The sequence below is a fragment of the Molothrus aeneus genome, chromosome 1 (assembly GCF_037042795.1).
Source record: "Molothrus aeneus isolate 106 chromosome 1, BPBGC_Maene_1.0, whole genome shotgun sequence".
Classification (NCBI taxonomy): domain Eukaryota; kingdom Metazoa; phylum Chordata; class Aves; order Passeriformes; family Icteridae; genus Molothrus; species Molothrus aeneus.
In genome coordinates, this window is record NC_089646.1 from 9,248,147 (window position 1) to 9,274,645 (window position 26,499).

The following is a 26,499-nucleotide window of genomic DNA, read 5'->3' on the forward strand; positions in this document are numbered from 1 at the left end:
CCTTTGGCAAAGTTTTCTCCTAGACATGTAGTTGGAGGCTGCCTTTTACTCTTCACAGAAACTAAATCTGCATTTGTCATCCTGTTGTGATATTTGTCATACTCAGCAATGGAAATACTGTGCTTTGCTTTTGTGTAAGAGCATTCTGCAGTATCAGTCACTGTCATTCTCCTTCTAGGGGGAGCTAGACTGTGGATGTTTTAAAATTGTTTTGAACTTTTCTGTGAAAGTATTTCTGAAGGAAAATGGAGAAAACTCACATGGCCAAGGCTAGAGGACAAGACCTTCTGTCTCCAGAGGACTTGGGCCAGGCTTTGTGTAATATCACTGCCTCTTGTCAAAAGGCACTTCGGTGCTTTGAGTTGCTTGGGCATCTCCTGTTGAGTAGTCACTCAGACACCCCTGAGAATTACTCTGCTAATCTCATTTCTTACTCCTGGGTGCCTATGGAAATACAGTCAGGTCCTTATCACCAAATGTACTGCACTTGGATAATGGATAATGCATTATTCATTTCTTCTACACCAAGTGGGAGCTGGCTGTCCAGGAGAGCAGTAGAGAGCTAGAAGTTCACTTGGAGCTATTTTGGCTGTATCTGGCACTGCCTGCAAGCAGGAGTAGCATTCACAAGCCTCCTGCCCTCAGTTTTTGACTGAGCTCCTGAGTAATTGCAAAGAAGTGGAAGATTTTCCTTCTGTGGAGACATTCACCTTGAGAGTTAGGACAACCACCAAAATATTTCTTTTATTAAACACCTCTAGTGCTACTTCTGTCTTTTCTGGGATTGGATGGTGTACCCCTGAGAAGAGCAGCAAATCTTAAGGTCCTTGAAACCAGTAAGGGAGAAGCAGGAAAACAATGCAGCTTGTTTTGTGCTGTTGACATAGATTTCAAGGACTTTTCTCCTCATTTGGCTTTTGCCTTTCTCATCAGGAAAACACGATCACGAGTTATCCCAGTGAATGCAGAAGTGGTGGGTGTTTGTCTGTGTCTCCTCCTCCAGTGAACCCTGCCTGTTCTCTGGCTGCCCAGGCTCAGTCCTGCTCTGGAGGCCATTCCCCTGCCAGCACAAGCAAGGGAGGTGCTTCTGCAGCATGAGGATGGAGTGCCAAATTCCACTTTGATTCTAAAATTTGTACGCCAGTTAGAAAAAACTGAGCATATCAAAGGTCGCCTTGTTTGGAAGAAGAGTATAAATATTTGTATCAGGCTAGACAAATTCAAATGAGAAGATAAACACACATTTTTAACACATGGATGATTAACTGTTGGAAGAAGCTGCCAAGAGCAGTAGTTTCTCTGGCTTTCATGTCTTAAAGACCAGCTTTCTGAAAAATATCTCCTAGTGAGAAGGGATTGCTTGGGCTTTACAGAGAAGTAGTGGAAGCTGTGGGAGCCTGGGGCACAGAGCGAGATGCACCATGGAGCACAGTGCTCCTTCCAGCCCTCCTCCATGGGCTGTACTTGGCTTCTTCCCTCCTGATGGGTTGACATTGAGGCACAGGTCATGTTCCCTTACTGTGGTTTTCAGACTGGGGGATGCTTTTGTGATGTGGGGGCTGCTGAGGAAGATGCTGAGGAAGCAGGGGAGCTGGGAAGAGAGGAGCCAACACCACATGCATCTGGGGCAGCCTGATGACTGTTGCCCTAAAGCATCCAGTTTGGGATGTGTAGGTGCCAAGAGTGGACTTCATGTGGGAGAAGACATTCTGGTTCTGTTCAGGTAAGTGGCTTTATTGTAATGGATGAATTGATGTTAAGTGAGGAGGAGGAGGAACCAGGGCAGGTCAGTGATGACTGTACCAGGGAGTTAGATTTGGAATTTGCAATACAATGAGCCCTTGTGTATATCCTGTCTTCTCACCATCTACTGACTGCACGCCTTGAGGCAGCCTAATTCCTACTTCTCAGTTGAAGATTAGGATGTCTCTTGTTAATCAATGTAATGATACAGCAAAGATCCACATTTCAGAGTAAACTGTTCATTTTCTTGAATGCTGACAATGTTTTAATGATCTAAAGTTTTTTATTTTTACTCTGTGTTAAATCTGAAGTGGGCAGCAATACATGTGTTTTGAATTTTAAGTGCAGTGATGAAAAGAGCTGGCTTTTTGTTAATGGAATCACCTTTGGTATTGTCCTAAATGCCTAAAACTGCATTATGTCAGATAAATAGTTCTACAGAATAGCCAGGGAAGTGTCCTACAGTGCTGTGTGTGAAAAACCTCTCTGTGGATGATATTTTGGGTTTTGTATATACCCAGAACTGCATTTGTTAGGTTCATTTCTAAGGAGAACTTGAGGAAAGGCAACTTCCTAGAATTATAATTTGTCAGCATTTGGGTCCCATAGGGAATAAACAGAGTTCGTAACAAAACTGAAAGGTAAGCTATTGTGTGGTAAAATCCTGATATCTCTTCAGGTCCGTCCAAATTTTCTGGGAAACTTATCCTGCTTGAAGAGCACTGGAACTCCAGAATGTTATTCTTCAATGGTCAAATGAACCATATTTTGAGATGTAAATATTCAGGCCTGAAAATAGCCCTTGTGCAGTCTCCTTTCTGAGCAAGTTATAAAAAGTGTAAGGCTTTTTCCAGTCACCAGCATGGCCAGAGCCAGATGTAGTGACACAAGGAATCTTGTTAATGGAAAAGCAAACAAGTGTACGTGCTGTACTGCTCTGCGTTTTTCTGGCCTAAAAGGAGGCTCAGGCAGAAACATTTCTGTATTTTGCAAAGTGTGTAGCCCGTGCACACCTTGAATGTTTGTTAGCAGTAAATGGCTTCTAAACTGTTAAAAATTGTTAAAAACAATTGGTTTTAAATGTACTGGAACTGGAACTTGTCAAAGCAAAACAATTCCATCAATTTTATCTGTATTTTCCAAGGACCTTCAAAGATTTCAGTTGTATTCTGTGTGGAACCTATTGCAGAGGTGGAAAATGCAGTTTTGTTTATGTACAAATCAAGTCCTCTGTTACAGTCACTGCCTGGTCTTCGTAGACTAAACACCCTTTTCTTTTGAGAAGCAGGTAGAAAATGACAAGTAGATGATTGGTTTTTCCACTGTTGAGTAAAAAGAAAATGATGTGTACTTTACTGTGCATATTCATTATTTAGAGTGTTACATATGCATGTCAGCTACTCCTATATAGTATCTAAATTGGAGGATCTATTGCTATTGCCCTACTTTTGATCTATATTGAAAGTATTAGCCTGAAAGAATTGGAAGAAAATCTGTTTGGTTAAAGGTTAAAAGAAAGTAGAGTAATTTGTCCTGAAGCTTTCTCATAGCAGTTTTGTAGCCATTAATAATTTATTTATTAATAGCTAGAACTCTGTCTCGAAAAGCGTCACAGAACAGAAAGTGACTTTTAAGTGGCTTCTAATGCAGTGACTAATTGAGAAGATGCTTCTTGTAATCACTCCTAAAAACAAGAAGCTCAACTCAGGGAAATAAAACATTTTTTTGAGAAGACACAGGTGTTCAAACCTCCCTGCTCTTCTTGATCAACCAAATTGAGAACATAAGATTAATTGATTACTCTAACGTGGTTTCCACTCTTTCCTCTCCTCTAGCACTTGCTCTGAGATCACATGTATGGTTTTGCCCTCGAAATGTTTATAGAAGTGATGACTCCATCCCTGGTAACCCTTTTTGTGGAATAAATCACAAAGCCAAGTGCATGCCCGTGCTGCAGGGGAGGTGCTTGCTGCCCTGCACAGAATAGTTTCCAGTGGTGGAAAGTTCTTTTATGAGAGCTGTTTGTGGGGGGGAATTTTGCCTTGTGCCTCCCAGCTTCTCCTGAAATCAGAAGGGAGCCCTTGCTGGGCTCTAGATTTAGATTGCTGTTGTGTTTCTGGGTGTGGTGGCAAAATTACCCAAATTGTCAGTGTCTCTGCTGTTGGGTTTGGGCCTGGAAGGGGCACAGAGCCAAGCTGGCAACTTGGAGTGCAGCTTTCATCTAGGTTAGATGATAGATTGTTAACAGAGGTCAAAGCCTCTTGGGTTTTCTATTTTTGTGACTATTCTGGCTAATCTTTTAAAATCTAGGTCCTCTGGATTTTCAGTTAAAACTGGAGTGGAGGTGGACACTCAGGTCTTAACTGAACTGTCATCAGTGTCTATTTATTGCTGTTACAACAGTGTGGTTTTATTTGTTGATTTATCTTAATTGAATTCAGTGCTTTGAAGGCTTTTGCAAACAGATTCCATCTCCTGGAAGGCAATTTTGCTGCCCTTTTGGCTCCAATTCTGTTTCCAGTCCACTATTCAGTCTTGTCTAAGCAACTTTCTCCTTAGAAAAACAGTTCATGATTCTTTTATTTAGTATTTTTAAATATTACTGTAAATGGAGATTGTTTCTGTAGAGATACCAGGCTATATCCAATACCAGCAGTACAAGCAAGGTCAGAATTTTAATTGGAAAGTGACAAAATGTTCTCAAATGTGCAAAATCTGGGGCTATTTCTGTCAGTCACCGACTTGCATGATAACAAATGTAGGTGAACATCAGCCTTACCTGGTGCATCTGTTCCAGGTTTGCTCTCTCTGTCACAGTGCTGTGTGCAGGACATTTCCAGCCCTGCAAAGGGAGCCACCCTGGTTCCCAAGGCTGAGGAGAAATGCTTTTGTGTAAATTGAGTTTGACACCTTCACACTCAGTGAAGCTCTTGGCCAGTGTTTCTGAGAAGATTCTGAGTTTGCTGATACTCAAGGAGGAGGTGGAGTAGCTCTGCTGGGTGCTGCACTTTGCGCTGCTACAAAATTGTACTTACACAGCTCAAGCCACAGCAGTTTTGATGCTTGTTTTTATACTTTTCAAATATTGATCCCAATGACAAATAGTCACTTAAACATTCTTCCATAAAGCTTCCACTGCCATTACAGAATTACAGGAGATGAGGGTACATCTTTATGCTGGGTGATTTTGAGCAGAAGCTGGGTATGACAACTTCAGGTGTTCAGTTGTGCAGTTTTGGTGGGTGCAGCCCTTCCCAGGTCACATCCACTTCTCCACAAGAGCCAGTGGGCTCTGCAGTGTGCATTCCACCCTTCTGGAATGTGGAGCACTCCAGCTTCTCTGCCATTATGGAAAGTTCTTAAATACAGGTGCCCCCTTTTTTGCTCTGGCCCCAGAGATTGTGGTTGTTCCTGTCCTTGGTGCTTCATCCCACGGCTCTCAAGGTGTGTGAGAAGAGGAGAAGGTGGGATGGTGCCACTGCAGCCACACAGGGTGGGAGCAGCCCTCACTCCAGGCATGGCAGCCCTGGGATGGCCTTCCTGGGGGGTACACGGCCTTGCTGGGTGCACCCAGAGGTACCAATGTCACTCTTCAAACTCTCCTTCTCTTTCCAAAACTCACAAAGCTCTCTTGCTAAAATCTTGCCTGCTCCCACTGGATCTCTGCAGAAGGAGTGTATAAACTGATGATTCTGTTTCCAGGCACAAAAGAGAATTGTAAGTATTGTTAGTGTTGGGTGGTAGTCATGTTCCTGGTTGGTGTTTGGGCTTTTTTTCAGTTGAGAAAATCTTCATTTCTGTGCCCTATTTATTGGTTGTTTGGGTCAGAAGTTCATTTTGAGAAGCATACATGGAACAATTTATCTGTTTAAAAACCTGCATGTATATGTGTGTATACATTGCCTTTATAAACATTGTTATTGACAGGATTTGAAAAATTGTATTTCCAAACTGTGGTGGGTTTTAAGGCATAGATCTTGACTATGGGTGGGAAAGAAGCATGTTTGGAAACTTTTGAGATGGATTGGAGATGCCAAACAACAAAAGTTGGTGAAGCTTGGGAGTCATGTCTCCTCTAAGGCCAATTGTACAGGTTTCATAATTAAATATAGTATTTAATCAAAACTACCATTGAATGTCAACTTGAAACACTATTTTTTTTTAAATTCAGGCTTGTCATTTTTGTGTCAAAAATGGAAGAAGAGAAGCTAACAACTTAGTGTTCCTGTCATTGGGAACTGGGTTTTGTGGTGAAAGTTCATGAAGTACTTTGAAACCTACTGAGCCTCAGAAGAGATGTCCTGTTACTGTGAGCATGTGATGCTTTCAGGGTCATTTAAAAGATGATGATCTCTGGAGCTCTGTAAATCAGGGATGTGTGCTCACACTGGAAGATGGGATTTGCTTGCTGTAGTCCTGTAGGGATAGATGGATGAGGAATAAATTGCATGTTAGGGGGTATAATTGGAGAGGGCAGGTATCTCTTCTTTTTTTGTAATTAATACGTGGAACCCTTAGTGTCAGAGCCACAGTGTCATATTCAAACCTCAGGGCAGAAGGAAGAATATTTTTCAAATGATTAACCTGAAAAGATGAGACCTTGCAGACGGAGTGTGGGCAGTGCAATATGAAACGTGGGGCTTGCACTCACTGTCTCGTGTCTGTGATATTTCAACAGCACTAATAGCCATTTGATGAAAGTATAAACTTAGTGATTTTGTGCTTTTGCCAAATTACTATGGAAGTGTTGACAAAACAGCTGGGGAAGTCATTCATCACATTTTTCTGAAGTCACTCATGAGATTCTTTTCTTTTTAAATTTAACTGCATGGCTTTTTCTTGATGTATCTTTTTTTTCTTTTACGGTAATCTGGGTTTGCTGTGCATTAAGGTTTTGAAGACTGGTTTAAAGCTGATAATCAATGGAAAAATATGTAACACAGCTGTACAATTTGCATATTAGGGCTTGCTCAGAACTGTTCTGAAGTTGCTCCTTTAGTGAGGGCCACTAATGGGAATATAAGATGACGTCTTGATACTTCAACTCATTAGTTTTTAAGAGTTATAAAGATCTGTTGCAAAAGTAGAAGAGCACTTTTCCTCTGCTTTTGCTGTTTGAAGAGCTTTTTAATTAGAAGCCAATTTTGCTTGACCTGGTGGTGGAAACTCCTAGAAGGGCTGAAGACAAGAAGCAAAGTTTTATCTTTGGGGACAGTGAAGGAGCTGTTTCATGTGGAACTGGGAGGTTCTGGAGAACAAATGTGAGAGATGTGAAGGTCCACGGGGCTCTGCTTGGGCACAGGGGCAGAGGAAACACTGGTGGGAGGCACCTCGTGTCTGGGTACACCATGGAGGACCTGGCAGGGCTGCATGCAGTTGCACTGTGGAATTTTTATTTCTTTGTTTTCCTCTAGTAATGAGTATTAAGTTTCATTATTATAAGGGCTGGTTTTTTCTTTTTTTCTTTTTTTTTTTTAAATTTTTTAAAATTTTTTTTTCCTCAGTAGGATTTTGGTTTGCACTTCAAATACAATTTCAAAGTGAAACTTGGGCTGCGAGACTTCCTCATGGTAGAAATTAAACCCACGGGGATTTCTGTCTGAGGTTGAAATAGAGCTGAGATGAAAAAACCTTCTTTGTTTCAGGACAGTTTGAGTTGGAAGGGATCTTAAAGTTCAGCCAGTTCTGATCCCCTGCCATGGGCAGGGATGCCTTCCACTATCCCAGGTTGCTCAGAGCCCTGTCCAGCCTGGCCTTGAACGCTTCCGGAGATGGGGCATCCACAGCTCTTCTGGGCAACCTGTGCCAGTGCCTCACCGCCCCCACAGTAAAGATTTCTTCCAAATAACTAATCTAAACCTGCCCCTTTCAATGGTTTAAAGCCATTCCCCCTTGTCCTACTACTGTCTGTCCTTGTAGTATCAAACCAAATCAAAGAACTTGATGTCAGTGATACAATTCTGGAGGAAGAGGAGCCATGTAAGAGACAGAGAGAGGTACAGTTCTGAGCTCCACCTCAGCCATGAGTTGTGTGAGGTGTGTTGGAGAGAGAAACCCCAGGAGTAGGAGCCCCTGGTACAGGGTGCTAAAGGGGTCTGGTCACTTCAATGTAGTGCTGTGCAATGAGACTTGCAGGAAACTGGGGTAGACCTCTGACATGACCCTGAAGAGTAGAAAATATAATCTTTTAAGTAATCTTGATTGCTGTTTAAAAATCAGGTCCATTTGGTCAAGCTCTAAGCTTGAAATCTTGCTAATTTGTATTTATATATGTCAAGCTGTGAAGCTCATTCCTCATTCTTTGCTTCCTTTCAAAATTCATGCAGAAATGAATAAAAGGCCCCTGCTTGATAAAGTCTTTTAAAATTAATAAAATTCCCTTTGAGCATGCAAATTGGGTCATCTCTCTGCATGCTGGAAACGTGAGGATTCATGTTGTTACCTCCTGCCATTTGCATTTCCAACATCCCAGATCTTTAAGATGAGAGCAACTGGCGTGATCCATATGGATGCCCTGGTGTGCTTTCACAGAAGGAAAATAGCTGCAGATACCTGGGTGTGCTCAGCCTGTGCCTTCTCTCTTGCTTCAGAAACAATGTGGGACCAATTCATGGGGCTTTAAAAGGTTCTGATGAGGAAGTTTTGGCAGGAGGAGGTTACTCCAGGCTCTCCCAGCAGCTCCCTCTCTTTAGGCCAGGCTCCAGAGCTCCTGGTCCAACAGGAGTGGCTGTAGCCATTGATCCCTGATAGCCACCATGGGGAACAGCACGACCACATTTCCTTTCAAAGCAGCACCATTGTGGTTGGTGTGTGCTGAAAACTCACATTATTTTACCAGTTTGTTGCAGACTGGGGAATCTTTGTGGTGAAATGTGCCTTGAGTAGCTTGTGATGTGCTGGGAATGCAGGATTCGTGTTGGTACACGCTGAGCTGAGTGCAGGACATCATGGGGTTCTTGGGTGTGGATGGGGGTGGCAGGTAAAATCCACCTAAAGAAAAAAAAAAGAAAATCTAAAGTTGGATCTGTCTAAGGGAGCTGCTGCAGGGCAGGGAGGGTGAGAGAGCCCAGTGTGGGGCTTTCCCTGCTCTGGTCTGTGCCACAGCTGGGCAGAGCAGTGTGAGCTGGCACTGGAGCAGATGAATAGGAGGGCAGAAATGAAAGGAGCAAGTTCACTGCCAGCTGTTAAAGCCAGGAGGGCAGAGGGTTGCTCTGAGCATGGAGCAGAAATCTGCATTGAGCCCTGCCCTTTCCTGGGCCCTGGAGGTGCTGCAGCCAGGCCTCTGCAGGACAGAAATAGCATTCCTTCAGCTTGTCCCTTTTCCCAAATCCCACACCCTTGTTTTTCCATCGCTTCCCAGGACTTTGCCACCACCTCCCCTGCTGTCTCCTGCCACTTCTGGACTTTTTTTTTCCCCCTTGGCAGGAAATGCCTGGCTTGCCTGGCAGGCAAGATAGCAGTGCTGGTCCCGGCCTGGGAAAGGCCAGCCCAAATCCCCTAATTATAAACTGAATACGAGTTTTTGGGTTGAAGAAGGGAGACATAACCCACATCAGAGTGCAGTGCCATTGGTGCTGAAAGAGCTGAGCTGTCGGAGCCAGTGCAGGATGTGAGAGGAGGGGGTGGGACACTGGAGCAGGTTTCTGCAGGCCATGGATTGGGAGCTGCTGGCATCTTCAGTTTCTACCCAGCTGAGCACTCCAGGCACCACTTTGGATAAATATTTCCTTGAATTCTGCAGGACAGGAGTCTCAGACAGACACCAGGAAACCCTGAATCACCTTGTGTTCTCTGTAACACCCAGTGCTTTTGCTGTGGAAGGAAAATGATTGCCAATAATTGGTGAAAGACCCTGATCTGTTGTGAGCTGACTCAAAACCTCATTGTTTGTCCTGTGCTTTGGCTGATAAATGTCACTGTTGAAATAAACTCCCTTTACAGTTTACAAAAGTGACGGTGCAGATGGGGCAGCTGCTCCAGCATTCCCCAGATAGTTTCTGAGTGACTTCAGGCTCTTTCAGCTTTCAAAACTATGTGCATCTTTTTAATCAGAGGGTTTTAAAATGGCTGCTTTTTCTTGTAAGCATCACATCAAATAGGAAGAGAGAGATTTTTAAGGGCTGTCACTGTCAAACTCAGAGATGTTTTCCAAAGAGGGCTCAATGCAAATTTTGGTTTCTATCGAGTCTGACAAACCCAAGAGAGCCCAGGCTGAAGGAGGGTTTTATAACTCCTGCTGAGCGTCACTGTGTTAGTGTTTCCTGGCATTTAGAAACAAGTTTAAGACTAATTAATCAGAAGAACTTGCTCAACATAGCCTCTAGTAATGGTGAGGGAGTATTTTCTTGGCTGAGCATGTTGTCTACAGTTTCAGAGGAGGTGAGGGGTGTGTGTGTGCACGTGGTTTTGGAAAATACCCTGGGCTGGGTGTTTTATAATGAGCATCCGTAGTTTCCAGCAGGAATTAAAAATCCTGATGATTTGGCAACTTTCTGGAAACAACTTTCAAGGTGTGGTCCCCGAAATTAGACCATTTCTGTGTTTTAATAGAGTCACTTGGTCTCCTGCTGTCTTCTCTGTGCTATCATACATTAGACTTCATGAGAAGAAACAAAAGATCCAGTTGTTCTCCAGGATTTTTTCAGCCCACGGTAATCCAGGGCTGTGGACAGATCTGTTAGATGAGTTCTCAGGTTGAGCTGGTTCCTGTAAATCCTAAGATTTCCCAGCAACTGGTGGACTTCAGTCTAGGAAGAACACTGGTAGCTTCTGCCAAGGTAAATATTAATACCAGACCTGCTGTAACAATGGAAAAGTACATTGGTAGAAAAATCTTATCAACAAAGATCACAGTGCAATCGACTTCAGATAAGTGTGTTTCAATGGGGATCTCTTTCTTTCACTCTTGATTGCCCCTTCCATTGCAGTTCAGCTCTCCGTGTAGCTGAGTCATCAGAAACTCCAGGTCCTCTGTGAGCACGGGGTAAATTCCAAACCTTTGTAACAGGGGGAGGGGGGGGAAATTCAAGAAAAGCTTCCCCCACCCCCAGTTTTCTGCACTCTTTGTGATGTCAGCTTGCATCAGGAACAGCTCAGGGAAGCCTCAGACTGGCTGAAGCCGCAATAGAATGCCTTGCTCTGAGTTTACAGAGTAAACCTGCCCCTTAACTTTAGAGTCTTGAAGAATTAGAAAGACGCTTTGCAGGGCATCCTCCAAAGAAGATTTCAGTGGAGGAAGCTTCCTGCAAGCCAGTACCCGGGAGGGTGCAGGAGCTGAGCTGGGAGCTGGGTGTCACTGGACACAGCCCGATGTCCCTCGCCTGCTCCATCTCCTGATGCTGCCTCGGGCGCCAGGGCCTCTCTGGTGCTGTGGCCTCAGGGAAGTGTTCCTTTGCACTGAGCAAACTGCTGCACCTGCTTTTTATTTCGTAATGGAGGGGAAAACCCCGATTCCAGGTGCATTTCTTTGGTAGGGTGTGCAAGAGCACAGCAGGCAGCAGCGGGGCTGCCGTGCGGGAAGTGAGCTGGTAAATGCAAATCAGCAGCTCCATCTCCTCAGGATGTTTACCCTGGTTTGTTCAGCATAGTTCTGTCATTAATGTCTTGCCACTAATTACTGCTAGGATTTCAGTTCAATTCCTGGACATACAGGGATATTACTGAAATGTAACACTAAATAATGGCAGCTTGTGCTGGACTGCTCCGGTGTGAGGTGCTCCGAGACTCACCTGTCCCGGCTCACCTGCGTGTCTCTGCTGGTGTTTATATTCCTGTGTGTCATCCTCAGACTATAGTACAGCAGATAGAATATAATATGGCATTATAGAATATAAGACAGCATGGACAGAACAGACTATTGGGATCCAAGCACCATAACGTCACCCTAGGACACTGCTCTAGTGAGATATGTCACCAGACTGTGCTAAGACAAATTTCCAGGATCACGCACAGACCCTTTGGTGTAGCCGGCGGCTCCCCTAAGCCCCCAGCTGCTCCAGGTTTGTGACAGGTTTGTAAAATCCCCGTGTGCCCGCCCAAGTGCGGGCTGGCGGCGGCTGCTCCGCTGGGACACCTGGCGACAGCCAAGGTTGCCCTCTGCTGGTTCATCACAGTCCAAGGAGCCCTGTTTGCCATTGCCATGCAGCACCTCTTTGCGATGAGGAGTTATTCCCCAGCCCTTCTTGCTAGCTTTTAGCCCTAACACAGCTTTTTAGGATGCTACAGCTCCTGTTTGGTTTTTTTCTTCCCTGGAAGCTGCTGTTCATTTCAGAGAACCTGCTGCAGCACAAACCCAAATCTTAATTATTGTTTTTAAGTGTTACTGGTACTGCCAAATCAGTAATTTTCAGAACTAACTCTTAGAAACTTCTGTAACTTCTCCAAACTGGTTTTGCAAGTGAAATAACTGCTAGGGTTTTAATTATTATTTGCATTAGTAGAATAAGATCTTTTGCTTAACGCCATAACCTGGATGCTGGTTCCAGCCATCCTCAACATTTCCCCCTTCCCTGCCCCAGCTGGGGCAGCTGCACTGAGCTGGCTGCAGGCCCTGAGCTGGGTTAAAAATAAGCTGGCAAAAAGGGTTATTTTTAACCTGGCTCAGTCCCTGCTTGGGGTCACAGCATGGCTGCCCAGGCTCTCACGTGGGTGTGGAGGAGCAGGGGATGGCAGAAGGTGGTGTTGGGGGAGCTGAGGGCTGTTTAAAGCCTGAGCACTCCTGGAAGGTGCTCCTTGGGTGGATATTCCTGCTCAGAACTCAGGTATTCCATACCCAGCCCCTATCCCCAATACCTGCTCTCCTCCTAAAAGCCATTTCCAGGACAAGCATCACTGCTGACAAAGCTCTAGCAGAATTTAAGCACTTTTTGGTGGTGATGTCCTTTGTGGCTGACTTCTCCCAGAGTCAATTCTATTCAAGTTTTCTAGTTGCAGTGGTACAGTCTGGCTTGAATGTTTCAAGTATGTAGAACAGGAGGGAACAGTTGATGCAAATCCCACATCAGTTTTGCTGTGCCAGGTGTGCTAAAAGTGGATGATCAGAGGAAGATCTGACAGCTCATGCCATGCATAGCACTGCAGTCAATTCAGTATTTAAATCACACCTGATGTGATGTTGCACCATTTAAGTAATTTCTGGTGCCATCCTCCTCTCCCACAACTCATAAGAGGGGAAAAGTTTGGGCATTTTTTTGGGGTCTCCTTATTGTACTAAAATTTGCTTTTGCTTTGGGGATATGGAAAACTGAAGGACTCTCTTAGGTGATCAAGATGGATTTAATCCTTTCAAATTCTTTAAGAGAGCTAATAAGAAAGATGAAAACAGACCTTTTAGTAGGGCCTGTAGTGACAGGACAAGGGATAATGGTTTTAAACTGAAGGAGGGCTGACTTAGATACAACAATGGAATGTTTACAGTGAGGGTGGTAAAATGCTGGTACAGGTTGTCCAGGGAGTTGGTAGGTGTCTCATCCCTGGAAACAATCAGGGTCAGGTTGGATGGGGCCCTGAGACACCCTGATCACCCAGACATCAGGAAGATGTCCCTGTTTATTACAGGAGGGTTGGACAGATGAGGTTTAGAGGCTCCTTCCAGCTGAAGTGTTCTGTGATTGCAAGGGTGTGCTGGCTCCCTGAGCCCAGGGCTGAGGAGCTGTGTGAGTGTGCCTGGCTGGGATGTCTCTGTGATGCACAAACACACCCAGAGCCTCAAGGATGGCCTCAGCATGTTTCCCATTCCTGCATCTATCTGTGAATATAAACTTTAAACATACATTATGCAGGACTTTGCACATGAAAAAGAAATCCATGCACTTTGTGTTTCCATGGGAGAGGAGGGATCTCCTGTGCACTGTAATTTGTTAGGAAGTGAACTCTCTTGACTGATTTTTGTATGTGCAGCTGATGTAAACAGGTTCCATGTGCTTTCTTTTCTTCATCTTGGCATTTTATAGGCTTTTCTTCATAGGTATCATCAGCCTGATACCTTCTTCAGTGCTGTTTGTATAGTGTGTAAAATCCTGTATCTTCTTATGGGTAATGACGGCAATTCTTCTTATGGGTAATGATGGCAATTCTGCATCTGGCCTTTCCTGAGCTTTTTCTTGCTCCCTGCCTCTCATTGTTGAAGTCCTGGTGCCACCCTGGCAGCCCTCTCCTGCTGCAAGGAGAACCTTACACAGGGTTTTACACTGGCCTGATGCAGAGATTAAATGCAGAAATCCTTGTCTTGTCATCACTCGTGTTTCTGTGGTGTTTGCTTGTGCCTTTGGAGTGTGGGGGACTCTAGGGTACAAGAGCAGTGTTGAGGGGGACTCTAGGGTACAAAAGCAGCAGTGTTGAGGTGGGGATGGGCATTTGACCACTCGGGAAGGAGCATCCTCTGCTGACACCCCAGCACAGCCCACTGTGTGCTCGAGTCCTCCTCTGCTGCAGGGCCTCGGGTGCCTCACTGACTGTGAAATGACTTTTTGAACACACCTTGCCTCCTTTTCCTCATGCCCTCAGAAGCATCTCCCCGTGTAGGATTACAAGGTAAAGGCAATGCAGCCCGTTGTGTTTGGGAGGGGCGCACACAAAGTGGGGATTCCTGCTCTGTCCCGTCCTGCGTACGTGGGGCCTTCTTCACCTTCAAAGCATTTTCCAGCCATGAACTAAGAGCACACGCATTAGCTGGGAGCACACACCCCTCCCTGAGCAGCTGATGCCGGCCACATCCCAGGAAAAACTTCCAGAATATGACACACCACTTTTGATGAAAATAAAATGATGCCATATTTCATCAGCTCTATTAGAAGTACTTAAGTAATTGAACTAATGAAACTTTAAAAAGCCTTTAAGAGACAAATGTGGTACACACCTTTGTTCCAAGTCTTTCCCCCCTGCCCCCCTTGTTTTCCCAGTTGAACATCTTTTGTTGACTTCTTGGGATCTGTTTGCTTTTCAATGTGTGGTTTTGCTGAGTTTTGTGTGTGTTATGGTAGTTGATTTCTCTGCTTTGCAGCAGTGGTGCTGTTACAGTTTCTGCAGCAAAGGAAAGTATCATCTGCAACACAGCATGAGTAGGACAGGAGTATCTCATCTTTCATACCAGTTTTTGCAAACATTGGGTTTTATTTCCATTGTGTGCATTGGCCTGTGCTGTGTGTGCCTGCCTTGCCTCTGGGCTGTGTTTATCTCTCACAGCTTCAACATGATTTCTTGTCTTCATGTGTTCCATCACACATCTCCACCATCCTTCCAGCTGTGATGTCCAACATCTGGCCCTTCTGAACCCATGCTGGCTTAATTCTTGTCCCACCACCCCCCTGTAGCCAGCTTGGGTATTTATCTCTCCTTTCCCTTTCCCTTTTCCTTGAGCAGGACAGTTCAGGTGAGGTGGGGTGTGATGACATGCTCTGGACAGGACAGAAATCCCGTCCAGGGCCATGTGCCCAGCTCCCTCACCCTGCCCTTTGGGAGAAAGGGAACAGTGGCCCCCAAGTCATCATATTTAGTGGACTTTTTTGGGTCCCACTGATGGAGCTTTCTGCTCCAGACACTCCCCAGTCCACAGACACCCAGGATTGTCTGTGACCAACCACATCCAAAGCATGAGCTTTGTGACCCCTAGCGCCCAGCCCATTTCTGAGGGCTTTTTTTCCAGGCTAAATGTATTCATTCTGGGTGCAGCTCACCTTTCTTGCCTTTGTTGCTTTTTGCAGGGGAGGCAGATGAAGAAGCCTTTGCCGAGGAGTGCAGACGGAGAGGACAACACGCGCTGCCCTCCCAGCCCAGCAACCTCCGCCTGCTGAAGCCCCACAAGTCTGGCAGCTCCCCCCGCTTTGCACATTACAGTAGTGATGAGCTGGAAGATCAAGACAAGAGCCGGGTTATGAGCAGCTTTGAGGCCCCTATTTATTTATCAGGTGTGCACAAGCATGTTGGTGAGAAAGGTGCAGAGAAGGACCCATCACATAGTCAAAAGCCAAACGCAAAAAGCCACGCAAGAAGTTGGTGCTGTGTGTTGACTTAATGCTAGTCCCCTGGTAGATAATAAACAGCAGCTTGTTTGCCTTCATCCTGCTTTAGCTCTGATCTTCCATTTAGCCTAGATTCACTAACGCCCTGAGATATTTAAGGATCCAGGGCAAATACTGTTGTGCTGCTGAAGTGCCTGTGCTCTTTGTTGTTAAAAGTGAAGGCATTTTAGAGGTTAACTCATCACAATACTTTGCACATTCATTTACTTAAATTGTGCTTGGCTTCCTTGTCCAAGGAGAAGTTCAGCAAGTTGATACTATTTCTGGAAGCTGCAGTTTTAGGCAACTAGATCCTAATAGAGGAGGCTGAGAATGTTCAGGCAAACGTGGCAACGTGGCAATTGTCTGGGTTATTTTTGGAAGTAATTAGTCCTTTGATATATTTCCAGTCTGTAATTTTTTGGCAATGTAGTCCAGAGGCTATCTTGGACGATGAAGTCTTCGTAATTACTTGATTTAATTGGAACCTGTGGTCAGAGATCATCCAGGACTGCAAGGACAGGTTTTTCTGATACTGAAAGATGCCTTTCTACTTGGATGCCCAAAGCAAGGACCCTTCTCAGTAGTGTGAAATCAGGTGCTGGGAAGTGTGAGCCTATAAGGCTTCTCAGGGTAAACACAGCACATGAAAAATATGCACTGTATCCCAAAACAGGTGCTCATGTAGTCCCAGTGCTATACCAACTTCCAATGTGTTTATGAGCCTTTAAACCTAACAATGTCTTTTGTATGGAAGACCTAAAGATATTATGATGGATGACACATTGAAAAAATAGAATAATTTAGATTAATGTCTTCCTGACAAGTTGCTGTTTGTGTCTTTAAAGATGACCAAGTTGAATATTTTCTTTTTTAAAAGAAAAAAAAAAAGTTACAGAGATCTGAATGTAACCTCTGGGCTGAAGCCTCCCACACAAAGGCTACAGGTTTGGTCTCCTGTGTCTGTGGCTGGCAAAACAAAACCTTGGCTCTGCTTTTGGACCCACAAGGGTCTCTGCAATCACAATATTTTGCAATGGATTCCAAGGAGCAGCTGAGTTTGACATGCACCATGCAATTTTTGGAGCAATTTTTAAGATTGCTTAAGACTTTCTGCTGTGAATTTATTTATGCTCCAAGACGCACAAGTTTGCAATTAAAATTAATTTCCAGAAGTATTAGTGCAATCACAAAATGCTCTCTTCTACCAGTAGATTGTGAGTTGCCAAAAAAGACTCAGGGTGAAAACTTGATTGCAGTAAGACTAAGATTTTACTGTTGCTTTAAATATTTTGCCTGCTGTTCCTCTGATGGACAGGGCTGCTGAAGGACTGGTCGAGTCAGTCATAAAAACCTACGTGAGTGTCTTAATCCCTCCCTGGGGAGTGTGTGCACGAGCCCTGGCCAGTAATGCCATTTCCCTTCATGGGTGTTCACCTCTGCTGAGTGCCTTGCCCAGCCAGCAGCTTCACCAGCACAGCTCTGTAATTCCAGAGAGCGCTCGACTCGCTTGGCTTTTCATCCATCACTGCCGTGCTTACAGGGGCCGGCGTCGGGAGAGAATGGCATCATTTCTGCCTTGCTCCAAAGCCCTCTCAGCTCACTGGGAAATAGTTGAGTTCAATGGCCTCAAACCAGGTGCAGTTCCACCTTGAATCAGATGTTTTTGCCACCACCAGCGTGGGGTTCTTGACAGTGCGATCATGCTGTCATGGTGTTTTAGATGTTGTCCCAGCTGGAGCATCTCAAGCAAACCCTCAGTCATTGATGATTCACCTGCAATGAAGTGGTTCTCTTTTCCCAGCTCTAGGAATGGGACTGTTTGAGTTTTGACTTGTAAGTCTGTAGGAAATTTAAATGAAGGAGAAGGGGATAGGTTTAATCTTGACTATGTGGTGGGAATCCCTCTGGAAGAGGCATCTCTCTAGTGCCCAAGAGGAAAGGCTGGCCAACTCCTTTAGATTGGCAATATCCAGAGGTGAGATGAATCCTCTCCTTAGTCAGGATTGCCAGTTATCACAGTGGGTATTTAACAAAAAAATTGAGAGTTTAATTCAATTCTCCATCTACCATGGATGCTTTGTATTTTAGTAGAAATTGCTCTGGAAACTGTTCTCGGTTTCATAATGGCCTTTTAGAATAAAACTTCACCTCTTGTGCTCTGAAGTTGCTGCATATATCAAACAGTTCTCTAGCTCCAAAAAGGAATTTTTGAAATAAGAACTCAGATACTGTAATTGATGTGCTCCCTGATAGTGTGATATACAGCTGACTGTGCAAAGTGGTGCTAATGCCAGCAGAGACCTGGGGATGGCAGCTCTTAATGCCAGAGGTAGTGGTGACTACCCCTTAAAAACTACTGCTTTGGATTTGAGAGTTTTGACCTCTATCCAGCAAGAATGATTGAAATGTTTGATTGTTAAAATAGTCAAAAATTATGACACAAATTTCATTATTTGGAAGATAATATTGCAAGGTTTGCTCTTCCTTTTCAAAGAAATAGCTTGCATTAACCTACAACTTACAACATTAATAATTCATTTTTTGCTGCATTTTCATCTGCTGGCATCTGTGAAGAGGAAACCACTCTAAAAAACTAGCTTAACTAATCTTGATCCTTTCCTGGCATGGTTTCCTCTGCTGGAAAGTTGAGCTGTTTGTAGTTAATTTCATCTTTAATTCAGTTTCCGTTCCTTTTACCAACGTGCAGTTTCCTGAATTACACTTTACTAACTAGTAACAGTGATGTGCCTTGTTATCCAAACTAATTACTTTATAATTCCATCACAAACTTCGTTTTGGGCCTGCAATGGAAAGAGAAAGGAAAGCAAAGCCACTGATTTTTGTGGAAGTCTAATACATGAGGAGGTGCAGAGGTGGAGTTTGTCCTCCCTTTGCCCCACATCCCCTGGCTGTAACTGTGCAAGTGGGATGGGGAAACAGCTGTACCTGTGTGGGGCAGGGCTGGGAAGACTGGCTGGTGGATTTGGAGCCTGGCTGGTGGATTTGGAGCCTGGCTGGCTGTCCCTAGGCCTAGCCCAGAGCTGCCTTCACTCATGGTGTTTTGGCTGCTGGTACAAAATCATCTTGTTACCTATCAAAGGCAGCTGGGCTGTGTGTGGATAGGCTTCCATGGCTGCACAGCCTTGCAAGCTTTTGCTTGCCATTTGGGAGTAAAAGCTTGGAAATCCATTCAGTGCTTGTGTTACCCTAATTAACAGGAAGCAAACAGGTGGTATCTGGCTTGGTTTGTTCTTGTGGCAATTCTAGGCAGAATTGGTAAAGAAAATGGCATGGTGAGCAAGCAGGAAGGAAGGCCCCTGCAAGCTGCTAAAGCTTTTCAGTCCCCTAAAACATCAAAGTTGGGATTACATCACCAGGTTGGCCAGTGAAACTGGAGAACTCACCCCTTGGATTTGACAGTGTGGATAATTGAATAGTGGAACACATACCTAGACAGGGTGGGATGTTTTGTCACCCCAGGCCTTGACTGAAGGCTCCCTCTCCAGGCTGCTCTGTGGCACAGGCAGGAGCTGTGGATGAGGAGAGGAATTAGTAGGTCAGGTTGTGCTGTGTGCTGGGCAGTGGCTCAGGCTGAGGGAAGGGGATGTGAAAGTGCAAAGTTGTAATTGCAAATTGAGTCACGTGAAATTATACTCAAGCTGTGATCTGGGGTGAATTTTTACAATGGCCTATGTGAGTGTGGTCAGTCTAAAATAACAGAGGGTGGCTGCAACTCAGAAGTAAGCCAGCTGCCTTTGAAATAGCAGTTTATTGTTTTGACTAGAGAGGTATTTCTAAGACCAGAAAATTAGAAAGAGCACTACAGAACCCAGCTTGAAAGTGCCTCTGTGGGTGTTGGGGCCTTGGCTGCTTTCATGCTTTGAAAGAAGGCCACAATTTTAGCAAAAAGTTGGTAGACCTTGGAGAACATTTTCTCTGAAACTTGAGCAGAAAATATGAATCCCTCCCACTGCCAACGTCAGTGTTTACTCTGAAATTGGAAGGAGGCTCCTCCAAAGTCTTCACCTTGGCAGATCCTCTATAAAAATCATGCTGTGGCCTTTATTGCTCACTGGTGTGGGTCAAGCAGCAGCAATGCTGTGTGTTAATTGTCAGCTGTGACTGAACACCTTGTTTCCTTCTGCTCACTCCTACGCTGCTCTGTGCTGGCAGAAGGAAGGTGGAGCAGACCCTTGGCCACTCTCTGCATCCTGGTAGAGCAGGCAGATGTCGGGCAGGGCAGGAAAAAGCAGGATACCAGAAATGCATTGGGTAGGAGTGTCTTCCCCAGGACACTTGTGCCACCCAACGTGCTGGCCTCCCTTGCAGCTGCCACCCAAGAATGTGATGAGTTTCACAGCCAGTGACTGAACAAACTCGTGACTTTGGGAGGTGCAGATGGCAGGGAAGTAGAAAGCCAGAAGGAAAGTCAATCTGGGACACAGCAGAGAAGCTTCCCAGTTTGTTTGGGTCCTTGCTGAGTGATGGTTGAAGGAGTTGCACCTAAGCGTTTCTGGAAGTTGTTTTCAGGCTTCAGCAGCTTTATGAAAGCTGGAATAGCTCCTGAATGTGCTCCTTATGGCTCTTCTAGAAGTAGGAAAGAAGGGGACGACATGGAAGGAGTGGGTTAGCTGATGCTGTTTGTTTTAGACCAGAATTATCCAAGCAGTAAAGCAGGTGTAATTCCAAATGGTGTGGATTCTTGCTTCACCCATCTCTGCCCCTGGCAGCTGACAAAAGCAAGAAATCCCAACTTGGGGAGATTTCTATCTGCTTTTGAGTGACTCTGTTTTCCAAACGTCACAGCTTGGCGAAGCTCTTGGTGACCTGTTCTCCCTCTGCCCCGTGAGGCATTTCTAGAGTTTGGGTGGCTAAAGACTGCTGCTAAGGGTGGAAATCTGATCAGCTTTCTCCAAGGCCAGCCCAGTTTGGCTGAAGCCAGTTCAGCCTGGCACTTACTATGGGAAGTTTCTATGGACACTTTGGGATGCTGGCGACTCTCCAGGCTCACTGCAGAGTGATCGGTCATGGGGCTGCTGCTTTCTAATTCAGATTTTATTGTCTCATGACTTTGGGGCTAGTCTTGTAACCAAGGCAGCTAAATATACTTTTAATTAGTGCTGGTTGAAGTATTGGAATGAAATAGACACCGAAGGGTTACATCTTTAGTGTGCAATTCTTATTTATGTTAGGAGCTGCTTCACCCGTTTGGATCAGGTTTTTGGCTGTTATCACCCAGCATAGCATCACTGGAGCAACAGACTGGCAAAGTCTGACCTATCCTTTCTTCTTAGGTGGGGGTAGAAAAGGAAATGGCAGACAGTGAAATTATTTATCACAGCAGGCTCAAAACAGAAAAGACCTGGCAGTTTTCTCTTGAGGAATACTCTGTGTTTGTGTGTTATCTCCTACTTTGGGCAATCTCTTTCTGTGTGTCAGTGATAATGCTTGAAAGATTTCCACTTTTCAGCCTTATCAAACCAGAGGCTGGTAGGAGGCCATGTTGTCAAATGCCTAAATATCTTCATACCACAATATTTTAACATTTGAGTTGTTTCATTTATAAGACAATAAATTATGTGGCATTCACTTCAAGTCATAATTTACATTGACTCAGTATTTTTAAGAAACAGTTGCTAGAATTGCTTTCAAAATCTCAAGCATTTGAAGAAAATGGAAAAAATAGTATTATGATATAAAATAGCAGCATCAAATACTATCATGCCTGATTGTGGAAACCTTTTAGAAATACTGACACTGTTTTGAGAATGAAAAATGAAAAAAATTATGAAGCTAGTACCTGCTAGAGTTTAATGATCCTTTCCCAAATATCTGTGTTACTGTTTCATAGTTATTACGTGAGATAGTTCTGATCAGCTGATATGATGCTGTTTTTCCTTCCAGTAAAGGGAGGAATCCTCTGAATAACACCCCCCAGATGACTGATTCTCAGGAGTCAGCCCATCTCTTCTGCCTCCCTTGACCTCTGTGGGAAAGCAGGGAGATGCTTGAGTCTCTCAGGGATGGGTGCCTTACTCAGTGAACTGAATGCAAAAGGATCCTCTTTTTGGTGATGTGCAGGTGACCAAGGGGCTGACGTGGAAGGAAACTTCCTGGATGGAGTTCCTAGTGAGGAGGTGTTCACACAGTGAACAGGGACAGGAGTTGAGCTCAGGGGGTGACAGAGTGCAGGGAAAACCCAGTGTCATCTGCAATTCTGCTAAGCACCACCAGTTTCTCTCTTCCTTAAACAAGAAAACTGGTTTCCACTCTAACTTTGTGCAGGCTGATCGCTCATGGCAGAATTTCTAAATAAATATCCTGCCTCTTGACTCAGATAATTACAAAAGATGAAGTCATGCTGTGGGTACAGCACAGGAGCTAGAGTGATAACCTAGAACAGTTTCCCGTTGCTACAAGTGAGTGTATTTCCTCTAAGCTTTTGGTAATGTCTCGAATGGTTTTAGCCAAAAGACTTACCTTGTGCTTCTCCCCAAGTCTTAAACTTAAACTTCAGCTGAAGAACTTCAGCTCTGCAGTGGGCAAATCTCTAACTGTGCTTGGCAGGAGCTCTTGGTGAGGAGCAAACTGCAGCTACAGTGTGGCTTTGTACTCCCCCAGCCTCCCACCACTTCCTTTTCTCATCTTAATTTTGCTGTTGATAAATTGATGAAAAACCAGGTGCACTGGTGAAACTGCTCCCTTGGGGCCATCTCTGCCTGCCTACTGACAGGACAGAGGAAAAAAAGAGATTTCCATACAGGCAGAGCTGTGCCTTTCCACAGAGCCATTCCTCTGACTCCCAGTCCTGCCTCTCAGCTGGATTGCAGGGGCTGCTCTGCTCTGTGCCTGCCCTGGTCACTGGACTGTGCTGATTTCCAGTGACAGAGCACCACTGAGCTGAAAGATCCCTCCAGCTGCCTCAAAACATCACAGAGTGATTGTCTGAGGGAAATGTTTGCTGGCTCTCAGTTTAGATTTATGAGTGCACCTGGGTAGATGTGGTGGCTCACACAGTTCACTGCCCGTGCAAGTCTGCCAGCAAGTTGGATTTTACTGCAAGTTTGGAGGAAAAGATGTGATGCTGAGCAAGACCTGTTTTACACACATTTCTGTGGGGGTAATAAACCATTGGAATGATGATCACATGGCTGGAAGCTTGTGCCTATTGAACCTGTAGCAAATAATTGTTGCTTGAACTCAATGCTTTCATGCACCATTGGGGCTGCAGTCAAATATAACCTGTGGTGCATAGTTAAGCATGAGCAGGCTGATGACCAGCATATAAAATATATATTGGTAAACACTGAGCACCTTCTTATTTACTCAGAATTCTTGGCATTCTGTAGTCTTAAAATGGAAATGCAAATATCATGGTAACTTTGACTACCGTGAGCAGGAAATGCCAGTACTTAAATTGCTCCTGCTGCATAAGTCTTATTTATTGCTTCCTTTTTGAAAATTATTCTGGTTTTGCATGTGCTCTAATTTTGAAGCTTTTCCTGAATGGCTTTGAAGTATTTTGAAAGTTCTCCAGATCTTTTAAAACTTCAAAGATTGGTAGTATTTTCTTTCTATCCTGTGTAAGGGATATAGTAGAATGGGGGATATAGTGGTAATGGCAATTAAAAAAAACAACCAAACAACACATTAGGAAGCCTGACCTTTTCTTTAATAGTCTTTAAACCATTCAGAGAACATGTGCTTTTGCTAGAGAGAAAAGTCTGTGAATGCTGTGAAAAGTGTTTTACAAGCCATGTTTCCTCAGGATACAAAGAAGGCAGCAAGAGGAGGAAGCAGAAGCAGAGAGAGGAACTGAAGAAGAAGAAGTCAACCAAAGCGAGTTACTAAAATGGACTTCTCTGCTATGCCAATACCTTTAAAATAATGACAACAACTTCATGTACCTTCGAGCACACCTCTTTTTTGTGTATATTTTTTTGATTGTTCACACTGCTACCAAGGAAGTGACTCATGTTTAAAACTGTACTAAAATTGCACTATGTTATTCCTTTTAGTTTCACAGAGTGGCTTTCTTGCCCGTTCAGGTTGGGGAATTCAGACGAGGCAGGTCGTGGTTAGACTGTGTTATGTTGGAAGATTGGAAAGAGTTACAGAATTTCTTACCTCTTCCTTCCCTGGGACTAAGGCAACTCTAGTCTAGTGTTTGTTATTTGTCTTGTAGGATATAAAAGGCAAATGCCTGCTTGTTTGGTCACTGGCATCAAATCAGGCCTGTTGAAAGAAGAGTCCTGTTCACTCATGTTGTTGGGAGTGGGACTGAGACATGAGCTCTTATAGGGTAATTTATGTAAGATTAATAAGTAACTTTTATGGTTGGGTTTTTGGGTTTTTTTCCCCCCCAGACTGGACAGTTCTGTCCCTATTAAAATGTTCCCTCATATTAAATTGCATCTTGAAGTTATATCTTCTGATTTTAAGAACTGTAGTGTAATGATGGTCTCCTGTAAGCACTCCTACTGATTTCTTTAGGCTTAGTTGACTCCTGATGAATCATTTAGTGAAATCATTCCTTATTTTAAAAGTTTATTTTCAGAACCTAGAGACAAATGATCCAAGTGCTACTTTAAAACTGCTCTTTGTTTCTCCTGAGTAGGTTTTAGATAACAAACATTTTCTCAGCATCCGTTTTAGATTTTATCAACTTGTTTCTGCAAAGAACTTATACCTTTATGTATGAAAGCATTTTGCATCGGTTTTATGGCAGGAGTATTTTTTTCTTTTTTAGCTTGAAAAGATGTCTTAGATTTAAAAGAAATACATATTTCCTGGCAAGATGACTTCCATGCTTCCCATACTCGTTTCATGTGCATGACACATTGCTTCTCTTAACCTTTTAGTGTGTACAGAGCCCCTCTGTTGTTGCCTTAAGCATTTACCTGCATGTTTCTTGTCAGTGTGTTGTCTCCTTTTTTAACCTCCAGGTAGGAGTTAGAAGCTTATGGTTTTGTTTTGTTTCTTTTGTCTTCCTCTTGCCAATATGTTGTTGATGTAACAGCCTTAAACCTGGCAATATTGAAAGTCCACAGTTCCTGGAGAAACTCACTCATCCTAACGTTTCAAAGATGCAGGAATGCACATAATGATGGTGTAAGAGAGGAGCTAAACAGAAAAGCCAAAGTCTGCATTCTAGCATGGTTTGATATAACAAATTCTGGTGTCTCTGGTATCTGAATGGTTTAGCTTCAATTACCCAATGTAACCCTCTGCAGGCACCATATAACACACAATAACCATTTGTGAACTCTCTTACAGTCTGTAAATTATGGTTAAAATTAAATAAGGACTGAGTACCGGTTTTCTGTCACTTAAGTACCACTTTTTTTTTTTTTTTTTTTTTTTTGTGCAGTGTTACTAATATTTAAAAATAAAGAAAATCTGCCTTTATACTTTGTCCTCTTGCACTGTACTGTAGACTGGCATCAGTTGTCTGGTTCACTCCCATTAAAGTTCAGGCTGTAAGCGTAGGGGGACAGTCCTCATTCACACTACACCCACAAGCATTCCAGGTAATTCCTTTTGTTAAAACCATGAGCAAGTCAATACAGTCCCTGTGTCAAATGGCTGATACTGGAAAATGAGGGTTCATTCTGGCTGGAAACATCACTATGAGGAAAGTATACTTCAAGCAGAGCTTGCACATTTGCCATGCAAGGAATATTCATCCTGGATAATGCACAATATTGAACTGCATCCTGGTTAGGTTGCTTTCCATATTCCAGGAGAAATGCCCCCCATTAAAAAAAAAGTTAGTTTAAAGCTGTTACTGCTCATTATTTTCTGGGGACATGGTGAATGCTTTGGAAAAGCAGCAGAGGTGGAGGAAGGGAGAGGTGACGCCAGCACAGGGCTGGTCTCCCCAGGGCTGTCCCTGTGCTGGGAGCAGCCTCATGTAATGGGACAGAGTGGCTCCAGATCAGGAATGTGCCTTGAAGAGTTAGAGCAGACAGGGGTTTGGTGCATAAATATTTCCTTGACTCAATCCCTGTGTTAGGCTCGATGGAGGCAGGCAGAGCATTAATTAGGAGACCTGCAGGCAGGCTCTGAATTAGTGAGGGAAAGCCTGTCTCAACAAAGGCATCCTCACCCCACTGGAAGGGTGCTGCCCTGCTCACAGGTGGCCTCCTACACCCCTGGGAGAAACTCCTGGGAAACAGAGTCCCCAGAGGAGGGAACCACGGGCGTCATCTCTCCCATAACTACCCAGAATCTGTCTGAGCTTGCCTGGAAATTAAGGGATGTGAGCCCATGGCCATTGAGCCTTATTCCTTCTTTCTCAGCCCAATTATTCTGTATTTTTAGCTGAAGGGGAGCTGCTCCAGTGTAGTGTGGCACTGTGTTCATGTGGCTGTGCTGCTTCCAGGACAGCCTGGAGCTGTGATGTGTCTGTAGGAGCAGGCACATGGTTCTGTGTCCCAGTGCATCCATCTGCCACAGGTGAAGGCTGCCTGATGATGTGGGCACTTAAATATGTGTCAGGGTAGGAAAAAATGCAGGTGGGTGTGAGACACCACAACTGATAACAGATGATGCTGGCCCAAGAATGGCTGTGAATAAATGTATTCTGAAAGTTGGGAAATGATTCCTGCCCATCCCACAGTACTTCTGTGGAAGAGCTGAGAACAGAAACAGAGCTAGTTTAAATAAGGGGCCTGGTGTGATATATAAAATGTATTGAAAAATGATTCTTTATGGAGCAGATACCTGGGCTCCAAGACCTGAAATATATCCATAA

General features: G+C 44.2%; 1 protein-coding gene across 2 annotated transcripts in view; it reads left to right on the plus strand.

Annotated features, from left to right (window-relative positions):
• DNAJB6 (DnaJ heat shock protein family (Hsp40) member B6) overlaps window positions 1–25,071 on the plus strand; it is a 57,621-nt gene extending 32,550 nt beyond the window's left edge. Inside the window, exons 9-10 of one of the 2 annotated variants that reach the window (XM_066551133.1) lie at window positions 15,444–15,647; window positions 23,512–25,071. In XM_066551133.1, coding sequence (XP_066407230.1) covers window positions 15,444–15,647; window positions 23,512–23,594 — 287 coding nt within the window. In that variant the 3' untranslated portion in view covers window positions 23,595–25,071. Of the gene's footprint in view, window positions 1–15,443; window positions 15,770–23,511 lie in introns of those variants that run through there. The other variant, XM_066551124.1, reaches the window with a different exon arrangement.
• Window positions 25,072–26,499: the final 1,428 nt, after the last annotated feature.